The sequence below is a fragment of the Leopardus geoffroyi genome, chromosome E3, assembly GCF_018350155.1.
Source record: "Leopardus geoffroyi isolate Oge1 chromosome E3, O.geoffroyi_Oge1_pat1.0, whole genome shotgun sequence".
Taxonomy (NCBI): domain Eukaryota; kingdom Metazoa; phylum Chordata; class Mammalia; order Carnivora; family Felidae; genus Leopardus; species Leopardus geoffroyi.
Window position 1 is genome coordinate 4,903,902 of NC_059340.1, and position 19,220 is coordinate 4,923,121.

The window sequence follows — 19,220 nt, forward strand, 5'->3', positions numbered from 1 at the left end:
CCTGTTCAAGGCCACACAGACAAGAAATGGAAGCCCCTGGGCCCTCTGACTTTAGAGCCTACATTATCCCGTTAGAAGACATGATGTGCTGTGATGCATCACGGCCGAGACCTAATGACCTTACTGGGTTTTTGTGCGGCTTTTTCACAAAGGCAACAAATGACCAGAACTCAAGGCCTTATACGTCAAAGTGCAGAATTCCGTTTGCGTGCACCCAGGTAGGCCCTGGGGGTCACATGGCACTCAGTGACGTGTGTTCTGTCACTTAGCTGCTGGCTAGGAGCTCACTTTCTATTTGGAGGACCGTGATCACAGACAGATGTTCTATGTACTTAATGTTTGTCATTTTCACCCTTTTTCTTTTTAATTGCTTGTCCGTTCGTACACTCTGAACCCCAGGGTGGAGTTTCCTGGTGACTTCAAGCTGCATGCTGCAGACTCTGACCAACTTCCAAAGGGGACCTTTTTAAATTAAAAAAAAAAAGTTATTTTTGTTTTTTGGTAGGTCAGGGACGTACTATAAAAATGAAGAGCTAGGGGCGCCTGGGTGGCGCAGTCGGTTAAGCGTCCGACTTCAGCCAGGTCACGATCTCGCGGTCCGGGAGTTCGAGCCCCGTGTCGGGCTCTGGGCTGATGGCTCAGAGCCTGGAGCCTGTTTCCGATTCTGTGTCTCCCTCTCTCTCTGCCCCTCCCCCGTTCATGCTCTCTCTCTGTCCCAAAAATAAATAAACGTTGAAAAATGAAGAGCTAGATAAAAACAACCCAGTTCTTTATTACTATAGAAGACACCTTGCGTGTAATAATTCTTCATACCGATGTCACCTTGAGTGGGTATAAAGCCTTTCTACCCAAAGACAAATAGCTTGAAGCGGTAGCCAAATTATTTTTTTCAGAGTTTACCGTTAACACGACATTCGAGTGCCTTTTCCAGCAGAGGTGCAAGTTACTAATCAGTCTAAAAGGAATTGAGCTGCCCTTGGGAAGTTGAGGCCAGGGAACCTTTGTCAGTTGTGTGGATTCTAGGGGAGAGGACAAGACCAAGGTGGACTGTTTTGAAAATTGGAAAGAGAGGCGGAAGCCATCAAGGACATGATGTCTGGGCTTTTGAAAATTTAATGAGGATGTGTCTTGACACTTAGACCCCGTTGGTTGCCTGGGCAGAGTGGGGAATGCTAATGTGCACAAGGTCATCTCTATTCCAACGAGATGTTTTCTTTCCGAGATGAAATTAGATTTCGGAAAGCATTATTTTCCTTCCGTGACCGTGAGCTGACAGTGAGCTGGCTGCTGTGTGCGCGGCGCCTTCCCTGGACTGGACCCAGACCCCTGAGCAGATGTAACGGATTAGCTGAGGTTCCCATCTGCTGACAGTCACTGCCGTCTCTGCTTTTCTGTGCAGGGTCTGAATGCATCGGTAATGCAGGCGGCCTAGGCAGCCTCTTTCTGGCTGAGCAGGAAGACACAGGCCTTGGCAGGGTTTTGGCTCTTGTGACTTGAGTGCTAGGAGAGGACACTTTCTGTCCAGTTTCACAGACTTCCACTTGGAGGATGGAGATTGATGTACAAAGGAGAAGTTCTCTGACCTTTCTGGAATGTGCACATTCTTGATTTCTTAAACTATTTCTGCAATGGTCAGAGGGCTGATAAATGGGTTTCAACATGTTTTCAAGAGGTGTCCTCCTTTGGATGGCCCTGTTCATTCAGCAGCAGTAACAAAAGCTGTTGCTTTCTCCCTTTCTCTGACATGGCCAGGCCCTGCAGTGGATCGTGGAGTCAGAATAAATACAGACTATAGTCTCCGTCTGAAGGAGTTTCAAGGCTGCAAAGCTGATACACAGGAAACAGCAAACACTGTGAGAAAGTCTGGAAATAGGCTAGGACATCAAAATTCAATTTCAGAGTTATTTGTGTAATTATTTGCCTAATGGCTGTAATCCTTCCAGGTCTTACGTCCCCTGAGGACAGGGACCGAATTGATCTTTTTCATCATCATCTTCCCAGCACCTGGGACAGTGCTTGGACTACCGCAGGTTCCTAAATACTTATTGTCTAACTGAGGGATTGCAACGGGGTTTCAGGTTTAACACTTGTTATCTTGGAGTCCCGTCTGCCGCACAAATTGTTTTTCTTACAAATTCATTTATAAAGCTTTCAACTTCTGATGAAACCACACACATGCTGGACATAAAGCAAATGCCTATCTTAGTGGGTAACTGGGATACTTAATGTTCCTCTATGTGGGGCAACCTGAATGTGTGCAGATTAGATAAATGCTATCTTGGTGGGACTTAAGAGATACTGAAAAACAGCTTTTTTTTTTTTTTTAACCTAATTTCCCCTTTAGTTAGTAATTTCTTTGAGTAGTGAAGGTTTTGAAGCCTTCTAATTTCCTTCTTCAAGAACAGGAATGAGGGGCTTCTGGGTGGCTCAGTCATGTAAGCATCCAGCTGTTGGTTTCAGCTCAGATCATGATCTCACGGTTTGTGAGTTTGAGCCCCCCGTCGGGCTCTTTGCTGATAGTGCGGAGCCTGCTTGGATTCATTCTCTCTGCCCCTCCCCTGTTCTCTCTCTCTCTCTCTCTCTCAAAAATAAATAAACTAAAAACAAACAACAACGGAAATGACATCCTAAGCCTTTATTACCCCAACATTTTTGCAGGCTTTGTCAAAACGGAGGCGCTGGCTGAACTGTGGGGATAATGTAACATTCTACTTACAGATAACTGGGCCACGCTTTATTCTGATGGAAGTTGTCTTAGATGGACATCAGAGAGCAATTTTCAGATTCAAACTTTGAGAGAAGCACCTTGGATCACTTGTTAAGAAACCTAAAGAATGAGGAATTTGACATTTAAAAGCTGTTATAATTGATAGTATCTTTGAGTAAGCTCCACATATTACATTATCAAGTTCAAAGTGTGCTGTCATTTTTCTCAGTAACCATACTGTTATCTTCAAGATAACCGAGCTGACAGGGACATGATCAGGAAGCCGCGTCTGTAGGCTGGGACTTAAACGTCCATCTCGGGACACCCAGAAGTGTGCGCGGTCACTGCAGAAGCACAGGAACGCTGGGTGTCTAATTCCCGAGGTTATTGGGAGACTGCACTCTGGAATCATCCCACAACCTTGAACAAAAAGGTGAAAACTTTCCATTTTGATAAATGACAGCAGAAGGAAACAGGCCATTTGTAAATATAAAATCGTTGCTGGAAAATGATATTAGAGATGAATTATCTCCTCCATTACAGTGTTTCCTTTTCTTTAATGCAATTTGGTTCAAGCGAAATGAACAGAAAGGCTAGGGAGGGCGCACGTTCAATGCTTCAGGGGAATTACTGGAAGCAAGACGTGGACGGAGAAAGGAGATCCACAGATCTGGGGCAGGCCGAGCTGAAGCCTTCTGCCCAGGAGGCCTGCGCCTAGGACCCTGGCTGTGCCCACGGGAAATTGAATTCAGAGCTCCTTCTGCATCATAAATCCAGGGCAGCTGGCAGCTCTCCAAGGGAGACTGGAGAGACAGTGCGAGAGCATCTGAGGCCAGCCAGCCGGGCCAGCCCCCAGCTGAGGGTGGGACCCAGGTGTGCGGGTTTGGGGTCCAGCCTTACACTACTAATTTTAAAGTGCGCTCGTCGCCAGCAAAGAAACGTCTTCATTATGCATCAGAAAGCCGGTTACTCGGAAATGCCGCGGGGCCCAAGGGGCGAGGCCAGACTTTTGAATGTGTGCGTTTCTTGTGCTTTTTTTTTCCGGAGCGCACGTGCGAGGAGGACCCTCGGCGCCGGGGTCTGTAGAAGTGGCATCCCGCGCCCGGGACCCCATGCGCGTCCCCAGGCCGCGCGAAGGCGGGGATGGGCGCAGCAGGGGTCGCCGCTTCCCGGGCCCCCTCCCCCGCCGCCCAGAGTCGCGTTTCAGCCCAGCCGGGCCCGCGCCGCGCAGTCCGGGAGGGGCCGGGCGCGTTCCCGCGGGCGGAGCCGCGCGGTCCCGGGCCCCGCCCACCTCGCCCGGGGGCGGGGCCTGCGCGTCACGTGACGGCGCGCCGAGCAGAGAGCGCCCCGCCCGGCCGGAGGAGGCCCGGGCCGCGACCCGGCGCGCGCGCTGCTGGAGCCGCCCGGCCGCACGCGCGCTCCGCACCCGCGGCGCCCACCGCCCGCGGCCCCTCGCCCGCGGCTCCGGGCTCGCCGGCAGCGGGAGCGGCCTCAACATGGACGAAGACGGCGGCGGCGGTGAGGGCGGCGGCGGTGAGTGTCGGAGGTGTGGCCGGCCCGGGCTGGCGGCCTGGGGCGGGGGTCGCGGGCGCGCCGGACGGGAGCGGGGCGGCGGGTCCGGGGACGGGGGTCCGGGCAGCGCCCGTGCCGGCTGGCGACAGGCGAGGCCCGCGGCGCGTCGGCCCGGGGCCCAGCGGAGGGGGGCCGGCGGGGTCGCCTCCGAGCCCGAGCGGGGGTCCGGGGCGAGGCCGGGGTCGCTGGCGGCGGGGGTGGCCCTGGGGCTCGGGCAGGGCGCGGGGGTCGCCCTCCCGGGGCGGGGGACCTTGGGGGCGACCTTCCCCGCCTCTCGTCGCCAAGGGCGTTCACGCCCTCCGGAGCCCGACCGCAGGAGGCTGACCGCCCCCCCCTCCCCACCCTTCGGTGTCTCTTCCCAGGTGGTGGGAAGCGGGGTGTCCCCGAGAAATGGGGAGGGGAAAGTTCCGAATTGGGGATCCTCGGGGTCCAAGAGGGGCGGGTGGAGGGACAAGGTTGAAAGCCGTGTGCCCGTGTGCCGGGCTTTAGGTCACAAGTGGTGCGTGGGGAGGCTTCAACGAGGAGTGGGCAGCCGGGGCACAGGCATTTTATGAACTGGGGGACGTTCCGGGTTAAGGCCCCCAAATAAGCCCGGGGCATCCCGCCCTCAGGTGAGAGCAGCAAGAGCCGGGTTGTGTGCCTGACGCCCAGTTAATTTGCAATTGTTGTGGATGACTTAGTGGCGTGCAAATTACTGTCGTGTCATGCTGCGAATCATGCCCGTGAAGCTGCATTTACGCGCGTGTGTGGAGTGGGGTCGTTGGTTTGGAAAGCGGAGGGGTCACCACCCCTGTCTTGCAGGCACACCCGAAGTTGAGGTTCTCTCTACTTTGGCTGAAGATCTCCTTGATGCCGACAGACGGGATCTTCAGAACCCCTTGTAATAAGGGAGCGTTTTGAGAAAAAAAAAAAAAAAAATCTTAATTACAGGCTGCAGCCGCCTGTGAGAATCAGCAGTCTCGAGCGCTTTCAGGTTGAAGTGGTTGGTTAATCAAGGTGCCTTCTAAGACTGTAAGTGCTGCCCGAGAGGTTTGTGCCCCAAGAAGCGATGCGGCTGTGATCGTGGGAAGCTGGCAGGCTTGGTGGCATTTGTCGAATTCAGTTCTCATAGTTAAAGCTAGGGATAGCACTGTGGCATCGAGTGGGTGTGTTGTTTTTCGAAAGAAAGTGCTGTGGAAAGAAGGAGCCGAGTTGCAGAGCCTCCTACAAGCCAGGCTGTCTGCCTGAAGAGTCTAAGCGATGGATTCTCCCCAGATCCCCTGCCTCCTGCCTGTCACAACTTGGGTAACACAACAGGCATACAGCAGTTTTTCCCTTTTACAGAGTAAACAGGCATCACGTTTAAGCATTTGACATCAGAGTCAAGGTAGGCAGCCGGCTTGGCGATTTTGTTTGGAAGGCGTTTCCGACTCCTGTGACTAAAGACATGGAGACGGTTTCAAGGTAAAAGCAGACATAAAGATTAGAAAAGGAAGTCAGCGTGGCCCAGCAGTTTACAGATCTTGAGTACTGTAGCAAAGGATGTTATTAAGTATCAAAAGTCTTAAAACTTTCTCTGGGCTACTAATTTCAAGATTGTATTCCCAGGAGAGAGATTTTCAAAAATGTCATGCTCAAAGATGTGCGTGATACTATTTGTAGTAGTAGAAAATTGGAAATAGCAATGCCCGATAGGAGGAAGGTGAGGTAAATTATGGGAAGTTTATTGATGAAATGTTAGAACCATTAGAAACAAGCAGTTGCTTTATATGTCCTGGTGGAAGCAACGTCATGTAATGTGAATGTAACGTTTTTCTGTTTTCCAAGTTTCTGGAATGATATGCATTACTTTCAAATTCGAATTAAAGAAAAATCTTATAAAAAAAAAAAACCTGTGCATTGGGAAAAGGGTGTGATTGCTTTTAACGCACCATTTAATCCACTAGAACAATTGTCAATGACCAGTTGTTTATTTGTCTACTAAAATGCCCAGCAGCATGGTAGGTGCCGGAAAATAACTTTTAACCTTTACTGATAAGGTTAATTATCTTCTTTGAATTATAGGAGACACCTAAAAATAAATTTGGCAATCTTAGAATAAATATGTTTTTGGGTAAATGAAAGCCTTAGAGTTTTGAAATAAGAATCATTGTATAGCAATTATGATACACATTTGATGTGCTTGTATTTGACTATTTGGGGAGGTTTTGAAGTTAATATACCTCTTTAAAGTTCTTTACAGTTATTACTGCCATTTAGATAAAAAAAAAATTCTTTGCTTTAAAGCTCATGTTAAAAAAAAAAAAAAAAAAGATGTTTAAGTAATCGCTACACCCAACGTGGGGCTCGAACTCACCACTCCGAGATCAAGAGTCGCATACTCTTCCTACTGAGCCAGCCAGGTGCCCCTAAAATTCACGTTTTTAAAAATAAAGTTCAGCCCTTCGAAAGAGAATAATTTCAGTTGCCAGTCGTTTGCCAGCCAGTCGTAAAACATAACTTTTGTGTACATATTTTTAGAGTAGAGAACTTTGAACCCTACATGGGGAAGTCAGCTACAACTTGTTTACAAGATAGGGTAAATAATCTGTGCAAATGGTAGTTACACAGGCAGGAGAGATCATTTAAGAGCTTTTTTTTTTTTTTTTTTTTTTTTTTTTTGCTAATGTGTTTGTAGGGCTAAGAGACTTTAAAAATGATTCTTACTTGCTATTTATATAACTTGAATTTTTGTCCAGGGTAGTAGTATTTGTTCTTTCCGTGGGAGATAAGGAGAGAGGGTGGTGATCTGAATGGTTGGAGGGCAGTTCTAAGGAGGAACACGTTGGGGGGTTGGTTACCAGATTACAAGAACACATTGTTACTTACAGTGTGCCCAGAGTGCAGTTAAGGTATTTTTAATTCCTTCGGGGCTTTATTGCCTTTCGGTTTTTCTAGAACAGTTCTTGAGATTTGCCTCTATTTGGCAGGTGACTGGCTAGTTTGGCTCCTTGCCACCATCTTAATCCTCAGTTTGGGAATGTGCCTGATTGATGTTCCCGAATGGACCATCTGTGGCAGATGACGTGAAGGACTTTGCTGGTTTGCCCTCCCCACCCCCAGTCAGTGTAGCTGAGGATTATAAGCGTGTGTTTCACGTGAGAAGGTGCTCCGCCTCACTCATAATGAAATAAATACAGATTAAGACCAGGCTGAGAACCCACCTTTCACCTGTCAGCCAAGCAAGGACCCCCGCCTTTGAAACCATCTGTTGGCGGTGGGAGGGTAAATTAGTTACAGAGACAGCCTGGGTCCTGTTGGCGCAGGTCCATTGCTTGCCCTTCCCCTGCGGAGAGAGTCACCCCTGCAGGCAACATTTCCCAGACCTTTGGGTCAGCTGGCTTGCAGCTAGGTTTGGGTGGTGGGAGCCTCTGGTGGGTGGTGGGAGAGATGGATGGCTACAGGAAGGGGGAAACCAGGTTCTCTCCTCCTTACGTTTGGCCTCAGACCGTCTCTGTGGCCGTTGCACGGTCTCCTTTTGCCTCCAGCGCCTGCCCATTTCCCTGAGCTTTGGAAATCCCTCCTCCGTTTGGTCCTCCAACTTAGAGGTGGCATCAGCTTCTTGCTCTTGTGGTCTCTGGTTGTCTTACCATTTTCCGTGTGACTTCTCAGCTTTTCCATCACGCATGTAACCAACTCCTTGTATGAAACGTCCTCCACTTGAGATCCCTAGAGGGCCGCCTTCTGTGTCTCTGGATGGATCCCAATAGATGCAGCAATGTTGGGCAGCAGCAGCTTTTTAAACAATTGCAAGTGTGCAAATCCTTTGAACAAGCAGTAACAGTTCTAGGAATTTAATCTGCAGGTATATTCGTGCATGTTGGAGATGCTGTAGGTACACGATTATTTGCTGCATTGTTTGTGGTAGCAAAAGATGAGAAATAACCCAGGTTATCCACAGGAGACTCATCGGGTAAATCTCCTACCCAGATGGTGAATGAAGTTGTAGGAAGGAACAAGGAACCACTTTATGAATTGATCTGGAAAGATCTCCAAAATGCTAAGTTACAAAAACAAAGTGCAGGAAAGTGTGCTTTGTAGGCTACCATCTTTTCTTTTTTCTCTTCTTTTTTTCTCTTTTCTTTTCTTTTTTTCGGAAGTGTTTGTGTATGTGTGAAAATTCTCGGAAAGGTTAAATGAGGAACCAAGAATTAGGTTTCCCTGTTGGGGGAGGGCAATGGGAACTGAGCAGGTGGAGAATGAAGGTGCAGTGGAGCCTTCGCTCTGTGCCTTTTTATTTTTTTTGAAATTCAAAAAAGTTTATTTCTGCTTCTTCCAAAATTGGAAAGCCATTTCACACAGAAAAATAGTATGCTGGTAAGAAAACATCCTTTTTGAGAGGGTTTTTTTGTTTTGTTTTGTTTTTTTTGAGAGAGCTAGAGTGAAGGCAGGGGAGAGGAAGAGGGAGAGACTCTTAAGCAGAGCTTGATGGAGGGATCAAACCATGACCATGAGGTCATGACTTGAGCTGAAATCAAAAGTTGGCTGCTTCACCAACTGAGTCACTGAGGTGTCCTGAAGAATTTTTTTGTTTTTAATTTTTTTTTTTCAACGTTTATTTATTTTTGGGACAGAGAGAGACAGAGCATGAACGGGGGAGGGGCAGAGAGAGAGGGAGACACAGAATCGGAAACAGGCTCCAGGCTCCGAGCCATCAGCCCAGAGCCTGACGCGGGGCTCGAACTCCCGGACCATGAGATCGTGACCTGGCTGCTGGCTGAAGTCGGACGCTTAACCGACTGCGCCACCCAGGCGCCCCACTGAAGTATTTTTATATACTAAAAAAAAAAAAAAAAAAAAAAAGAAAGAAAGAAAAAAAAATGATTTAAATGTAGAAAGTTATAAAATATGTTATCTATATTTCCAGTCAAGGCACAGGAAATTACTGGTCTTTTAATGTTTAAGAGGTGACATGATGGGTGTTTTCAGAGTATGCTTAGCGCGGGTTCTTGAACGCTTGCTTATTCAACGGATAGTGATAGCGCCTCTACCAAAATGCCAGGCACTGCTCCTGGCACAGGGTTGAGTAGCGGTGAATAAGGCAGATGAATTTCCTGCGTTCCCAGAGCTTTTGTTTAGATGGGAGACAGACAGGAAAGGTAAACAGACACATAAAATAATCACAAGTTATGCTGAGTGTGTTGAAGGAAATCATCAGGGGTGGAGGGACTTGGGGGGAGAGGCAGGGGAAGCCTTTGGGAGGAAGAGTGCCAGGGGGCGGGGCTGGAAGGAGTGGCTTCAGGGGGTAAGGGATTCACGAAGCCAATGCAAGATTTTAAACAGGGCAGTGATATTTGACAGAATTCTGTTTCAATAATTTTAGCCGATGTTTACGTAATGCTCTCGGCTGTTGGGGCTCCGTCCTGTGTGCTTTACTGTATCTTAATGTTCGCGGTAACCCTGTTAGACGCTTAACATTACCCACCATTTACAGATGGAAATGGAAGCCAGAGGTGTGGGCAAGCTAACCGACTTGCATTGGATGTCACAGCTACAGTAAGGGGTGGAGCAGAGATTCGAGTCCACGTGTTCCGGCCCCAGAAGCCACATGTCTCACCATTGCACCCCCTGCCCTTTTAAGGAGAGTTTTCCTGGCCACCAAGTGGAGAATGGGTTGGAGGAGGGGAGGGTGTCCGGGAGTAGGAGCTGGGCAGGTGCTCCGGGGAGAGTCGCAGAGGTGTGGGGATTGGGCAGCCGAGGCAGAGGTGAAGGGAAAGAGATAAGGTGGATGTCTATAAAGACACAGAAAAGTAGGGGAACAGTGAAACACTCATGTTCCCGTTACTCAGAGTTAACAGAGTAGCTGTTAATGTTCTGTGACATTGTTCTAGGTCTTTTGTAAGAAAGTAATAGTAATTCTAGCATTACGGGTAAATCTCCATCCCTGCATGTGGCAACACTGTTCTTTTTGCTTGTTGGTTGGTGCCCTCCTTGGCTTCTCTTGCCTTAGCCTCAGATGTTCTCCCTCTTGTCATCCATGTCCAACAGCGATCCCTTAAGACAGGTCATGTCACCCCCTCTCTGAGTCTGTACTGTCGTCAGGCTAGAACCCTGTCTTGAAAGGCCTTCCTGTGGCCCACAGGGCCTATCAGTCCAGGGGGCTGCGAGCTTTTTCTGTAAGAGGGCCAGGTAGTAAATATTTTTGGCTTTGTATGCCACATACAGTCACAAATTTTTTGCTTTTTGTTTTTAATGTTAGTTTATTTTTGAGAGAGAGAGAGAGAGAGAGAGAGAGAGAGAGTGCGAGCAGGGGAGGGGCAGAGAGAGAGGGAGACATAGAACCCGAAGCAGGATCCAGGCTCCGAGCTGTTAGCACAGGGCTCAAACCCACTAACCGTGAGATCATGACCTGAGCCGAAGTTGGATGTTCAACCCACTGAGCCACCCAGGTGCCTGTCTGTCTGTCTGTCTGTCTGTCTTTCTTTCTTTCTTTCTTCTCTTCCTTTTCTTCCTTTCTTTTCTTTCTTTTTTCCTTCCTTCCTTCCTTTCCTTTCCTTTTTTTCTTCTCTTTCTTTCTTTTCTTTCTTTAAATAACCCTTTAAAAACATAAAAAACCATGGTTTTCTTGAGGGCTGTCCTTGGCCCCTGCTCTCGTCCCTTGCTGTGTCTTTGACATTTCCTACCACGCTTGTTACCACGCTGGTCTCCTTGATCTTCCAGGAACGTACCAGGCACACCCTGCCTCGGTGCCTTTGCACTTGCTGTTTCCATAGTGGTTTTCACTGAGGTATCTGCTTCCTGCTTACTGGCTTCATCCAGATTTCTTTTTCTTTCTTTGTAAGTTTGTTTATTTTGAGAGAGAGAATCCCAAGCAAGTTCCATGCCATCAGCACAGAGCCAGACGCAGGGCTCGAACTCAAGAACCGTGAGATCATGACCTGAGCCAAAATCAGGAGTCAGACGCTCCACCGACTGATCCACCCAGGGCCCCTTCATCCAGGTTTCTGTCCACATGTCTCCCTGCCACGGAGGCCTTCGTTCACCAGCCTGTCTGAAATAACCCCCTGTTGTTACCCTTTCCCAGCTTCTTAACACTTACCACCCTGTACCCGTTCCATGTTTGTACACTGTTTGCCTCTTCTCTCGTAGACTCTAAGTTCCCTGAGAGCAGGAATATTGTCTGCCTTCACCTGCGACCATACTCCAAGACCTGGAACACAGTACACAGACCTTCAGGGAATATCGCCTTTGAAATTATTCTTGGTCCTCCACCCCTCCTCCCTTGTGGATTTCCTAAGGGCAGGTGTGGATTGGCTGTGGGTCCTGTGGTGTGGTTTTCCTACTTTAGCATATAGGTGTATGTCCATAAACAAGGTAAAGATCTCTTCTTGGTTTGTTTAAGAAAATTATAAAAATGGTATCCTATCGTCCGGATAGGATTTTACATTGTCGTTGTAGACCACACACAGGTGAACTCCTGGGCTTGTCTCCTTTTCCAGACTTGGGGGAGTTTTTCTAGAGCGTAGCTCCAGATCGTGCACACGGGGCATAGGCTTCCTTTCGGTTTCCTTACCTGCTGACAGATTGCTTTCTCACAGGGGGCATTCTCCTCCACTCTGGGCATTTATCAGACTTTTAAACGTTGGCCTGCCTCCTGAGGAAGAAACAGTGCATCGCGTTACCAGTGATGAGACGTTCTTTGGAGAATCGGATGGATGTGCCGACAGTTGGGAGGTCAGAGGTGCCGGAGGCAGAGAGGACTTCCAGATTCTGGCCTGTGTGACAAGGTGGTGCTGCTGCCACCGGAGAAGGGGAGGTCCGGGGAGGCGGGGCTAGGAGAAAGCCATTTGGAGGGTTTTTTGGGTTTTTTTTTGCTTTTTTTTTTGTCAAAAATGACATTACTTTGCCCTGGCTTCGGGAGGATATTTTCACCGGGCATACAGTTGTAGTTTATCAAGTTAATTTCTTGCAGTGTTTCGACGTGCCATTTCATTGCCTCTGGCTTCCACGGATTCTGCTGAGAAATCAGCTGTATCTGTCTTGTTCTTTTGAAGGTAATCCCTCCCCCATCCCCACTTTGGCTGCTTTTCAGATTCTTCTCTTTGCCTTTCATTTTCAGCTGTTACTGTGATGTGTCCAGATGTGGTTTTCCTTAAAACTATCCTTGTCAGGGCTGGTGGCGGTTCTGCTTTTTGGTGGTGCCGTGACCAGACTTAATTTTACCTTAGATTTGGAGAATTGGTGCTCATTATCTCTCCATTCATTCCTTTGGCTGCATTCCCCATCTCCCCTTCTGGGACTCCACCTTTTCATCATGACCTGTGTGACTGACTCTCTCTTTTCTGTGTTCTTGTCCACATTATGGGTCTGTGGTTCACTCCGTGTATATTCTTCTGACCTGTATCCCAAAATACGAATAATCCTTCCCTCATCTCCAGCCTGCACTGAAACCATGTCTTGAGTTCTCAATTTCTTTCAGTGACTGCCTTCTTCAGTTTTCTTGATTGTTTTTTTCAGATTCCAATTTTCTGCTGAAAACTCTCATCTTGTAAACTAATTTCTTTGTTGTAGTAATCACGGTTATTATAAGGTCCCCGTCTGATAATGTCAGTATTTGGATAGCTTGTGAGTGTATTCTGTTGTCTGTTCTACCCTTGGTTTTCAGTCATGTGGTCGTGACTCTAGACATACCTGGTAATTGTAGACCATGTGTGTGAAAACTTGTAGACTCTGGCAATTTTCCTCAAGGGAGGCTTCTGGCAGGCAGTTAAGGCAGGGAAATACCACTTTAGAATTGTGAGGATTGCTCTGCTTCTGGTTTGCCCCCCTCCTGGAGTAGCTCTTTGGAGGTCCCCACCCGCCCAAAGGCCTGGGCTGTTTACTGGGCTCCTCTTATCTGGCAGCCCCTGAGCTCTCCCCCCACCCCTAAGACTGCCGGAGGCCATGCCGGCCCACTCGCATTCTCCACCACTTGTTTCTGCTTAGCGTTTTGGCCTCTCTGCTTCTACAGTGAATTGGCAAACCTCTCCAGGAGAAAAGTGGCCCGGATTTTGGGCTCCCCTGTCTGCACTTACCTCTGGGATCCTGGCCTCCTGAGTCCTCACTGTATTTGGTAGCTGTCCGATACCTTCACACAGTTGTTTCTTATAATTTGTTCAGCTCTTTTGGTTGTTCTTGGCAGATGGGTTTGTCAGTTACAAACTAGTCAGCCTTTACTGGAAGCGGCGTCTCAGGAGTTCAGTTTTGGTGTTTAGAATTGGACTTGGTAGTGAAAAGTCCCAGTGGAGGTGGCTGTGAGAGTCCGCTGCTTGGAGGACCTGACTGGGTGGGAGATGAACCTTGGGAAGACTTCAGCGCCTTTTAGTTAGTGGGACCGGATGAATGAGATCACTCGTGGGAGAGAGCTGAGAGAAAGGAGAAAGTCCCAGGACTGGGGACAGCCCAGGAAAGGAGACCTGGAAAGGGTAGCCAGTGGTGTTGGGGGGGGGGGGTCCTTGGGGTCCTTGGGGGTTGTGCGGTATTGCAGAAGTAGAGGGGGGAGTGGCGTTGTCGGAAGCCAGAGTGGTCAGCCGCATTGAATGCCCCTGAGAGGTACGCTTAAATGAGGATGGAGAAGTGTCCCCTGGACTGGGGGACAGGCAGGGGGCAGGCAGAGGAGGGACCGGGAAAGATGTTTGCTGGCTTTAGGAAGAGCCGGTGCCACGCCTGCGGGTGGAGGTTTGCCCCGGGGATGAGAGTGGCCGGAGGGCTGGGGCTTGGCGAGGGAGAGAGGTGCCCGTGTGTTTTGCCATGAAACTTCTCTTGAGTAAATCATTTTGATGGAGGACCCACAGCAACTCATACCAGGTGAGTTAACATAGCAGGTGGCATGGTCACACTCTTAGAGTAACTTTGGGAGAGACGCATTAGCTCTGAAAGGGATTATTGGCACATCCTTTAGGAAGCAGGTTGATCAACCTGTGAGATGGGACTATTGAAACTTGGGAAGATAGGTTTTGTCAGACACTGTGCCCGATAGAACTACTCTGCAGTTGTGGGAGAAGAATAAGTCCCCTTAATGAGAGTAGAAGATACGTGACTCTCCTTCCTGATTTTTGAAGTTAATCAAGCTTCTCAGCACTGTGTAGTCAGCTCCCCATTTGACTTGGTACGACAGACGTCAGGTTCTGTAGGGTGTTACAGCTTGGTTGCAGACAATTCAGCACGTGTTTATTTGGGATAAATCTATCTTTCAGTGTTTGGTAAATACTAGACCCACCTGGGTCACGTTAGTTGTCCACGAAGATTGGGTGATTTGCTTTCACAGAGCAAATTCACTCTTCCGGCTGACTTCGTTTTCGCCGGTCACGAGGAGCTCTGTTCAAATCGTGGAAAATAAGTTCCGGTCCTAAACTCTCAGCAGGGTTATTTTTAATTACTGTACTCTTCTTTTTGAAAAACTGATTCCTCTAATTAATAAATAAAAGCAGTTTGCTATAAAACTGGACATTTTAATGATGATTGAAAAATATTTCCCAATATCTAGGTAATTAGTGATTTTTTTCCCCCAGTTTCATCCAGATGTTTGGCTGTGTGTAGACCCAGCCTTACTGCAGTTTTCTAATTCACTTTCATGGGAACATATAATATTCTCCGTTTATTTTGGACAGCAGAGTTTCCTTTTTCTGTGGACAGATACATATGAAACACATGGTCTTTGAGTGGAGTTTGTGGTCCTCTGAGAATTCTCTGAAGGAGGAAATGGGTTGACCTACTGGTTGCTATGAAGTAAAAACAATCTTGTTTTCATTTTTTCAGTGAACATCTGGGTTGCATTTATTATTTTACATTCTCGAGGTTCTTTAAAACCACAATTTGATAATAGGAGGGTTCATTAAAGCCGTGACTATTTAGCTATTTCTGTAATTGATTTAAGTGTTAGGGTGGATGATGTATTTAGAAAAGAAACAAAAATACGATATTTCTTTCCTTTCTATAGAATGTAACTTGCAAGTAACAACCTTTGATTTTAAACCATAAAATAGGGTGTAGGTACTTTGAGGGGCAGGGGAAGGAATGATCACCTGGCTCATTTCTCTGTGGCCCTTTGCTGCTCAGTTGGTGGCTGTGGGTGTGTGATCTGTTACGATATCAACTCCTAGGGAAGGGGACCTTATGGCCACTAGAGAGTGGAACTTAAAAGCCATAAACCAGGGAAGGAAATCCCTTTTTCCTTCTCATCGACTGGAGGAAGGGAGCGTAAGCAGGTCTGGCCAGTAAGCTGTGAAGGGCAGTTTGCGGGGGGACTTCTTGGAAAGGTTTCTTCTTTCTTGGAAAAATACGGAAGACGGTTCCTTGTCTTTGAATGGACTTTGTTGGCCTGTTGGGTAGTCAGCTTCCATTCATGATGTTTGATGTCCATCCACACGCTGAGGGTGACCAGCTGGCTCCTTGAGGATGTGGTTGAGCTGCCGAATGTCCCCCACCCGGAGCCTCCCTGTGTCCACACTTCCTGTCACGCGGGACGATAAATGCCCTTCTTGTTTACATGGCTGAGAAGCGTTCTGTAAGGAGTACAGGCATCTTGCCAGACACTGGCTGTGGCAGCAGGCAGGTCGGTTGTCTTATCCACACAGCAAGGACCTCATCCCCGTGGAGTGCGAGAGGAAACCTCTTCTCTTCCATAGGTATTCATCAAGCATATGTACTTACCACTTGAAGAACCGAGCTGGGTTACGTTTTCTTTTCGAGATTGATAAGTTCTCCTACTTTTAATGAAACAAAATGTATTTTCACGTGCTCGCGAATCTGTTAATAGTTGCATGTGGCACTTGCTTGTAACATTTATCTCAACGCAAACATTTTTAACCGTGCAGCAATCCAAAGTGGCAGACGTTGGCCATTTAATATTCCGTTAGAAGACAGGACTTCCTTTTAGTTCTTAGCAGAGAGGAAATAAAATGATCAGGAATGTCCTTTTCCAAGTTTCAGTAATTGAATTAAAATTTTTTCGAATTGAGACAGACAAACGAATTCATTTTTGTTTGTGTTAGAGTATGGGAAAATTGGAGGATTGCAGTGACTTGGAAGCATTTGGCCTGTTCACACGGTGAGGCCGCACTCCCCAAGTGTGGGCAGGACGAGCGGTTGTAGACGTTTCTCAGCCTGTGACCGCGCTTCTGAGAGCACGGCGCGTCCTGAGAAGAAAACGGTGCCTTTCACGGCCGGTGCGGAAGGGATCTTCATACTGGATAAGCGTTCTTCTCAAGTGTGGCCTGCTCTTGGGGGTCGCAGAGCGTCTCGTGGGTCCCCAAAGTAACATGTCTCCAGATTCGCTTTTTCATTTGAAACAGTGGCTAAGCCGTATGCTAGTCAGATGGTTACTGTGGCATTTTTTATTTTTACGGAAGAAAGTCAGATGCCTTCTTCCCTCCTTCCTGTGGCCGCCTTGGTCTCCGAGGGCTTTAGCGCTTCCTCTCTGTGGGCCTTCTCGTGGCGAGGAGCGCGGTCCAGTGCGTGTCCCATGCTCGTGCGGCACCCCCGTGCCTCTTCTGCCTCGCAGATGCCCAGTCATTTGGCTGGACATGAAGAACATGACTAATTTTTTTTTTTTTTTTTTTTTTAGTAATCTGGAAAGAACATAAGCTGAGCTATTTCCCCTGGGTTCTGCTGCTTAGACATTTGGCTTCAGGATTGAAGTCTCCTCTGCCTCCCGTGCTGCCTCCACCCTTTTTCCTCTACTGAGGAGGAGCCTGGGGCCTTCTCGCTTTGTCTTCCCATCAGGTATTAAGATCCTGGCCGAGAGCAGACTGTCCTGCATGTCAAGATGATAGCGACTGTCTCTTTCAGGGGTGTTCGAGGCTGCTTTCGCGTTAGCAACTTGATCTCCCTCTTGCATTTTATCTGTGAAGGTTTGGGGAGGGGTGAGACCCAGTCTCACTCTTGAGGGAGAAGCCAAAGCCGACCGCCCCGGTCCCTCCAGCCACCTGCAGGCGTGGTGCAGGCCTGCCCGTGGCCGAGCCCGTGGCTGGCATGTCCTCTTGGGGAGACCATCATCGGAGTTCTCTAATCACATGAGCTTGGCTTCCACGGTTTTATCTGGGAATTTGAGGAACGGATTTGACAGGGGAGTCATTTCCTTAAAAAGTTGTTAATGACAGTCAAGTCTGTGTCAACTTTCACTGGTTCAAGAGATTAATGGCCAAGCCTGGGTGGTAATACTAACCTGAACATCTTCCCCCAATGCTGGAGAAGGGAGTCTGGCTTTTACTCTAAACGTTTAATTTTAGAAGGCTGTTGCTGCATGTTTCACTGAAGCTTTTTCTGCTAATGTCCATCCCTCCCTCCCTCCACCCAGAGTACGTTATTCTCCACTTAGTGGAATCTGGAAGCCTGGGACCTTTCTGTGCTGGGCAGCCTCCCTTGTTCTCAGCCTCGCTTCTTTGCGGCTGACTTTGTTGGGGTGAATCATGCAGTCATTGCTCCCCAGATAATCTCCGTCCTGTGGGACTGGAGGGCCCCCTCCCCCTTGTGGTCTAATTAATTAAGGGAATTAACATTGCAGAATTTCTGCCCGTTTGCTATGTCAGCTCAGCCGCTGGAGGATATTTCAGGGCAGAAAATAGCCAGCTGTGTGTGATGTTAATGGTTGGTTCTGAGAATTTGTGTCTCTGCTTTGTGTACACATACAGAAGTTTGTTTAACCAGTAGAACTGATTGTTGTTGACATATTTTTTAAGTAAATACATGCAGCTCCAAAACTTCTAGCCTCGAGTCTGTGTGTATAATCTCCTTAAGCTTCAGTCTTCCTTCTTGTATGTGAAACGGACGTGAAAAAAACCCAAGTGAAATTCTTTAGTGAAGAATCTGTCAAAAATCCCAAACAGTCAGGCATTTGAAACGTGGTCATCGACATGGGAAGCCCCCTGCCCGCAATTATGTACTCAGCAGAGTGAAAGAGCTGCTGTATTCGGGTTTAGGAATAGCAGATAACCGGCAATGCGATGATTGTATCTTCCCTCCCCCAGCTTTGCATTTTGAAAAATTTCAAGTCTACAGAAAAGTTGAATGAATACCCATATAGCTGTCACCTTAATTCACCAGTTGCTAAAATTTTGCTGCATTTGCTTTATCTCTAATACAAATTACAGGGTTTTTTTGGGGAGGGGGGCCAGGGAGGGGTGGATCACTTGAAAGTAAGTTACATACATCGTAACAATTAATCCCTAAATACTTCGGCATTGATCTCCTAAGGACACTGTCCACGCCCCTGCCACACTGCAGAGAATCAACAGTAATTCTGTGATATCCTTACACATACAGTCCAAATTCTGCTTTCCCAAAGTGTTTCATATCTATTTTTCTTACCTATCTAGGCTCTGATCAGGGTTCATACCTTCCATTTACTTATGTCTCCTCAATGTTTTTTTTGGAGAGAGAAAGAGAGTGAGTGAGTGTGAACAGGGGAGAGGGGCAGAGGAAAGGGCGAGAGAGAGAATGAATGCCAAGCAGGCTCCAGGCTCAGCATGGTGCCCATTGTGGGGCTCGATCCCACAGTCCTGAGATCAAGACCTGAGCTGAAATCAAGGGTCTGATGCTCAACAGACTGAACCATCCAGGCGCCTCACGTTTTCTCAGTCTTTAAAACAATTTTTTTTGGGGGGTGATGGTGACTTCTGGAGTGCCTGTAACGGTTTCCTAGTATCATTTGCATCCTATGATCCCGGTTACATGTATAAACAGGAGAGAGAAGTGTTTTGGTTTCTTTAGTGTCATTTTTCTCAATACGTTAAAGTCATCTATTTGATTCAAGGTCAAAGTCACATTCATTTTTCTTGTTCTTTGGTGAATGTGGATTAGATTGGTAACCGAAAGGAGTTACTAAGCGGCTCAGATGTCAGTGGAATATGTGCGTGGGTGAACTTGGACAAACATACACAGTGGTTTGTTAGACCTGCCCTCATATGGAGGTGATTAAGAATTTTATTTTAATATGTGGCCATGG

General features: G+C 47.8%; 1 protein-coding gene across 1 annotated transcript in view; it reads left to right on the forward strand.

Moving 5' to 3' along the window:
- Window positions 1-3,958: 3,958 nt before the first annotated feature.
- The window catches only part of CYTH3 (cytohesin 3), a 101,497-nt gene continuing 86,235 nt past the window's right edge, over window positions 3,959-19,220 (forward strand). Inside the window, exon 1 of the mRNA XM_045461016.1 lies at window positions 3,959-4,240. Within this exon, the coding sequence (XP_045316972.1) occupies window positions 4,204-4,240 (37 nt within the window). The 5' untranslated portion in view covers window positions 3,959-4,203. The remainder of the gene's footprint in view (window positions 4,241-19,220) is intronic.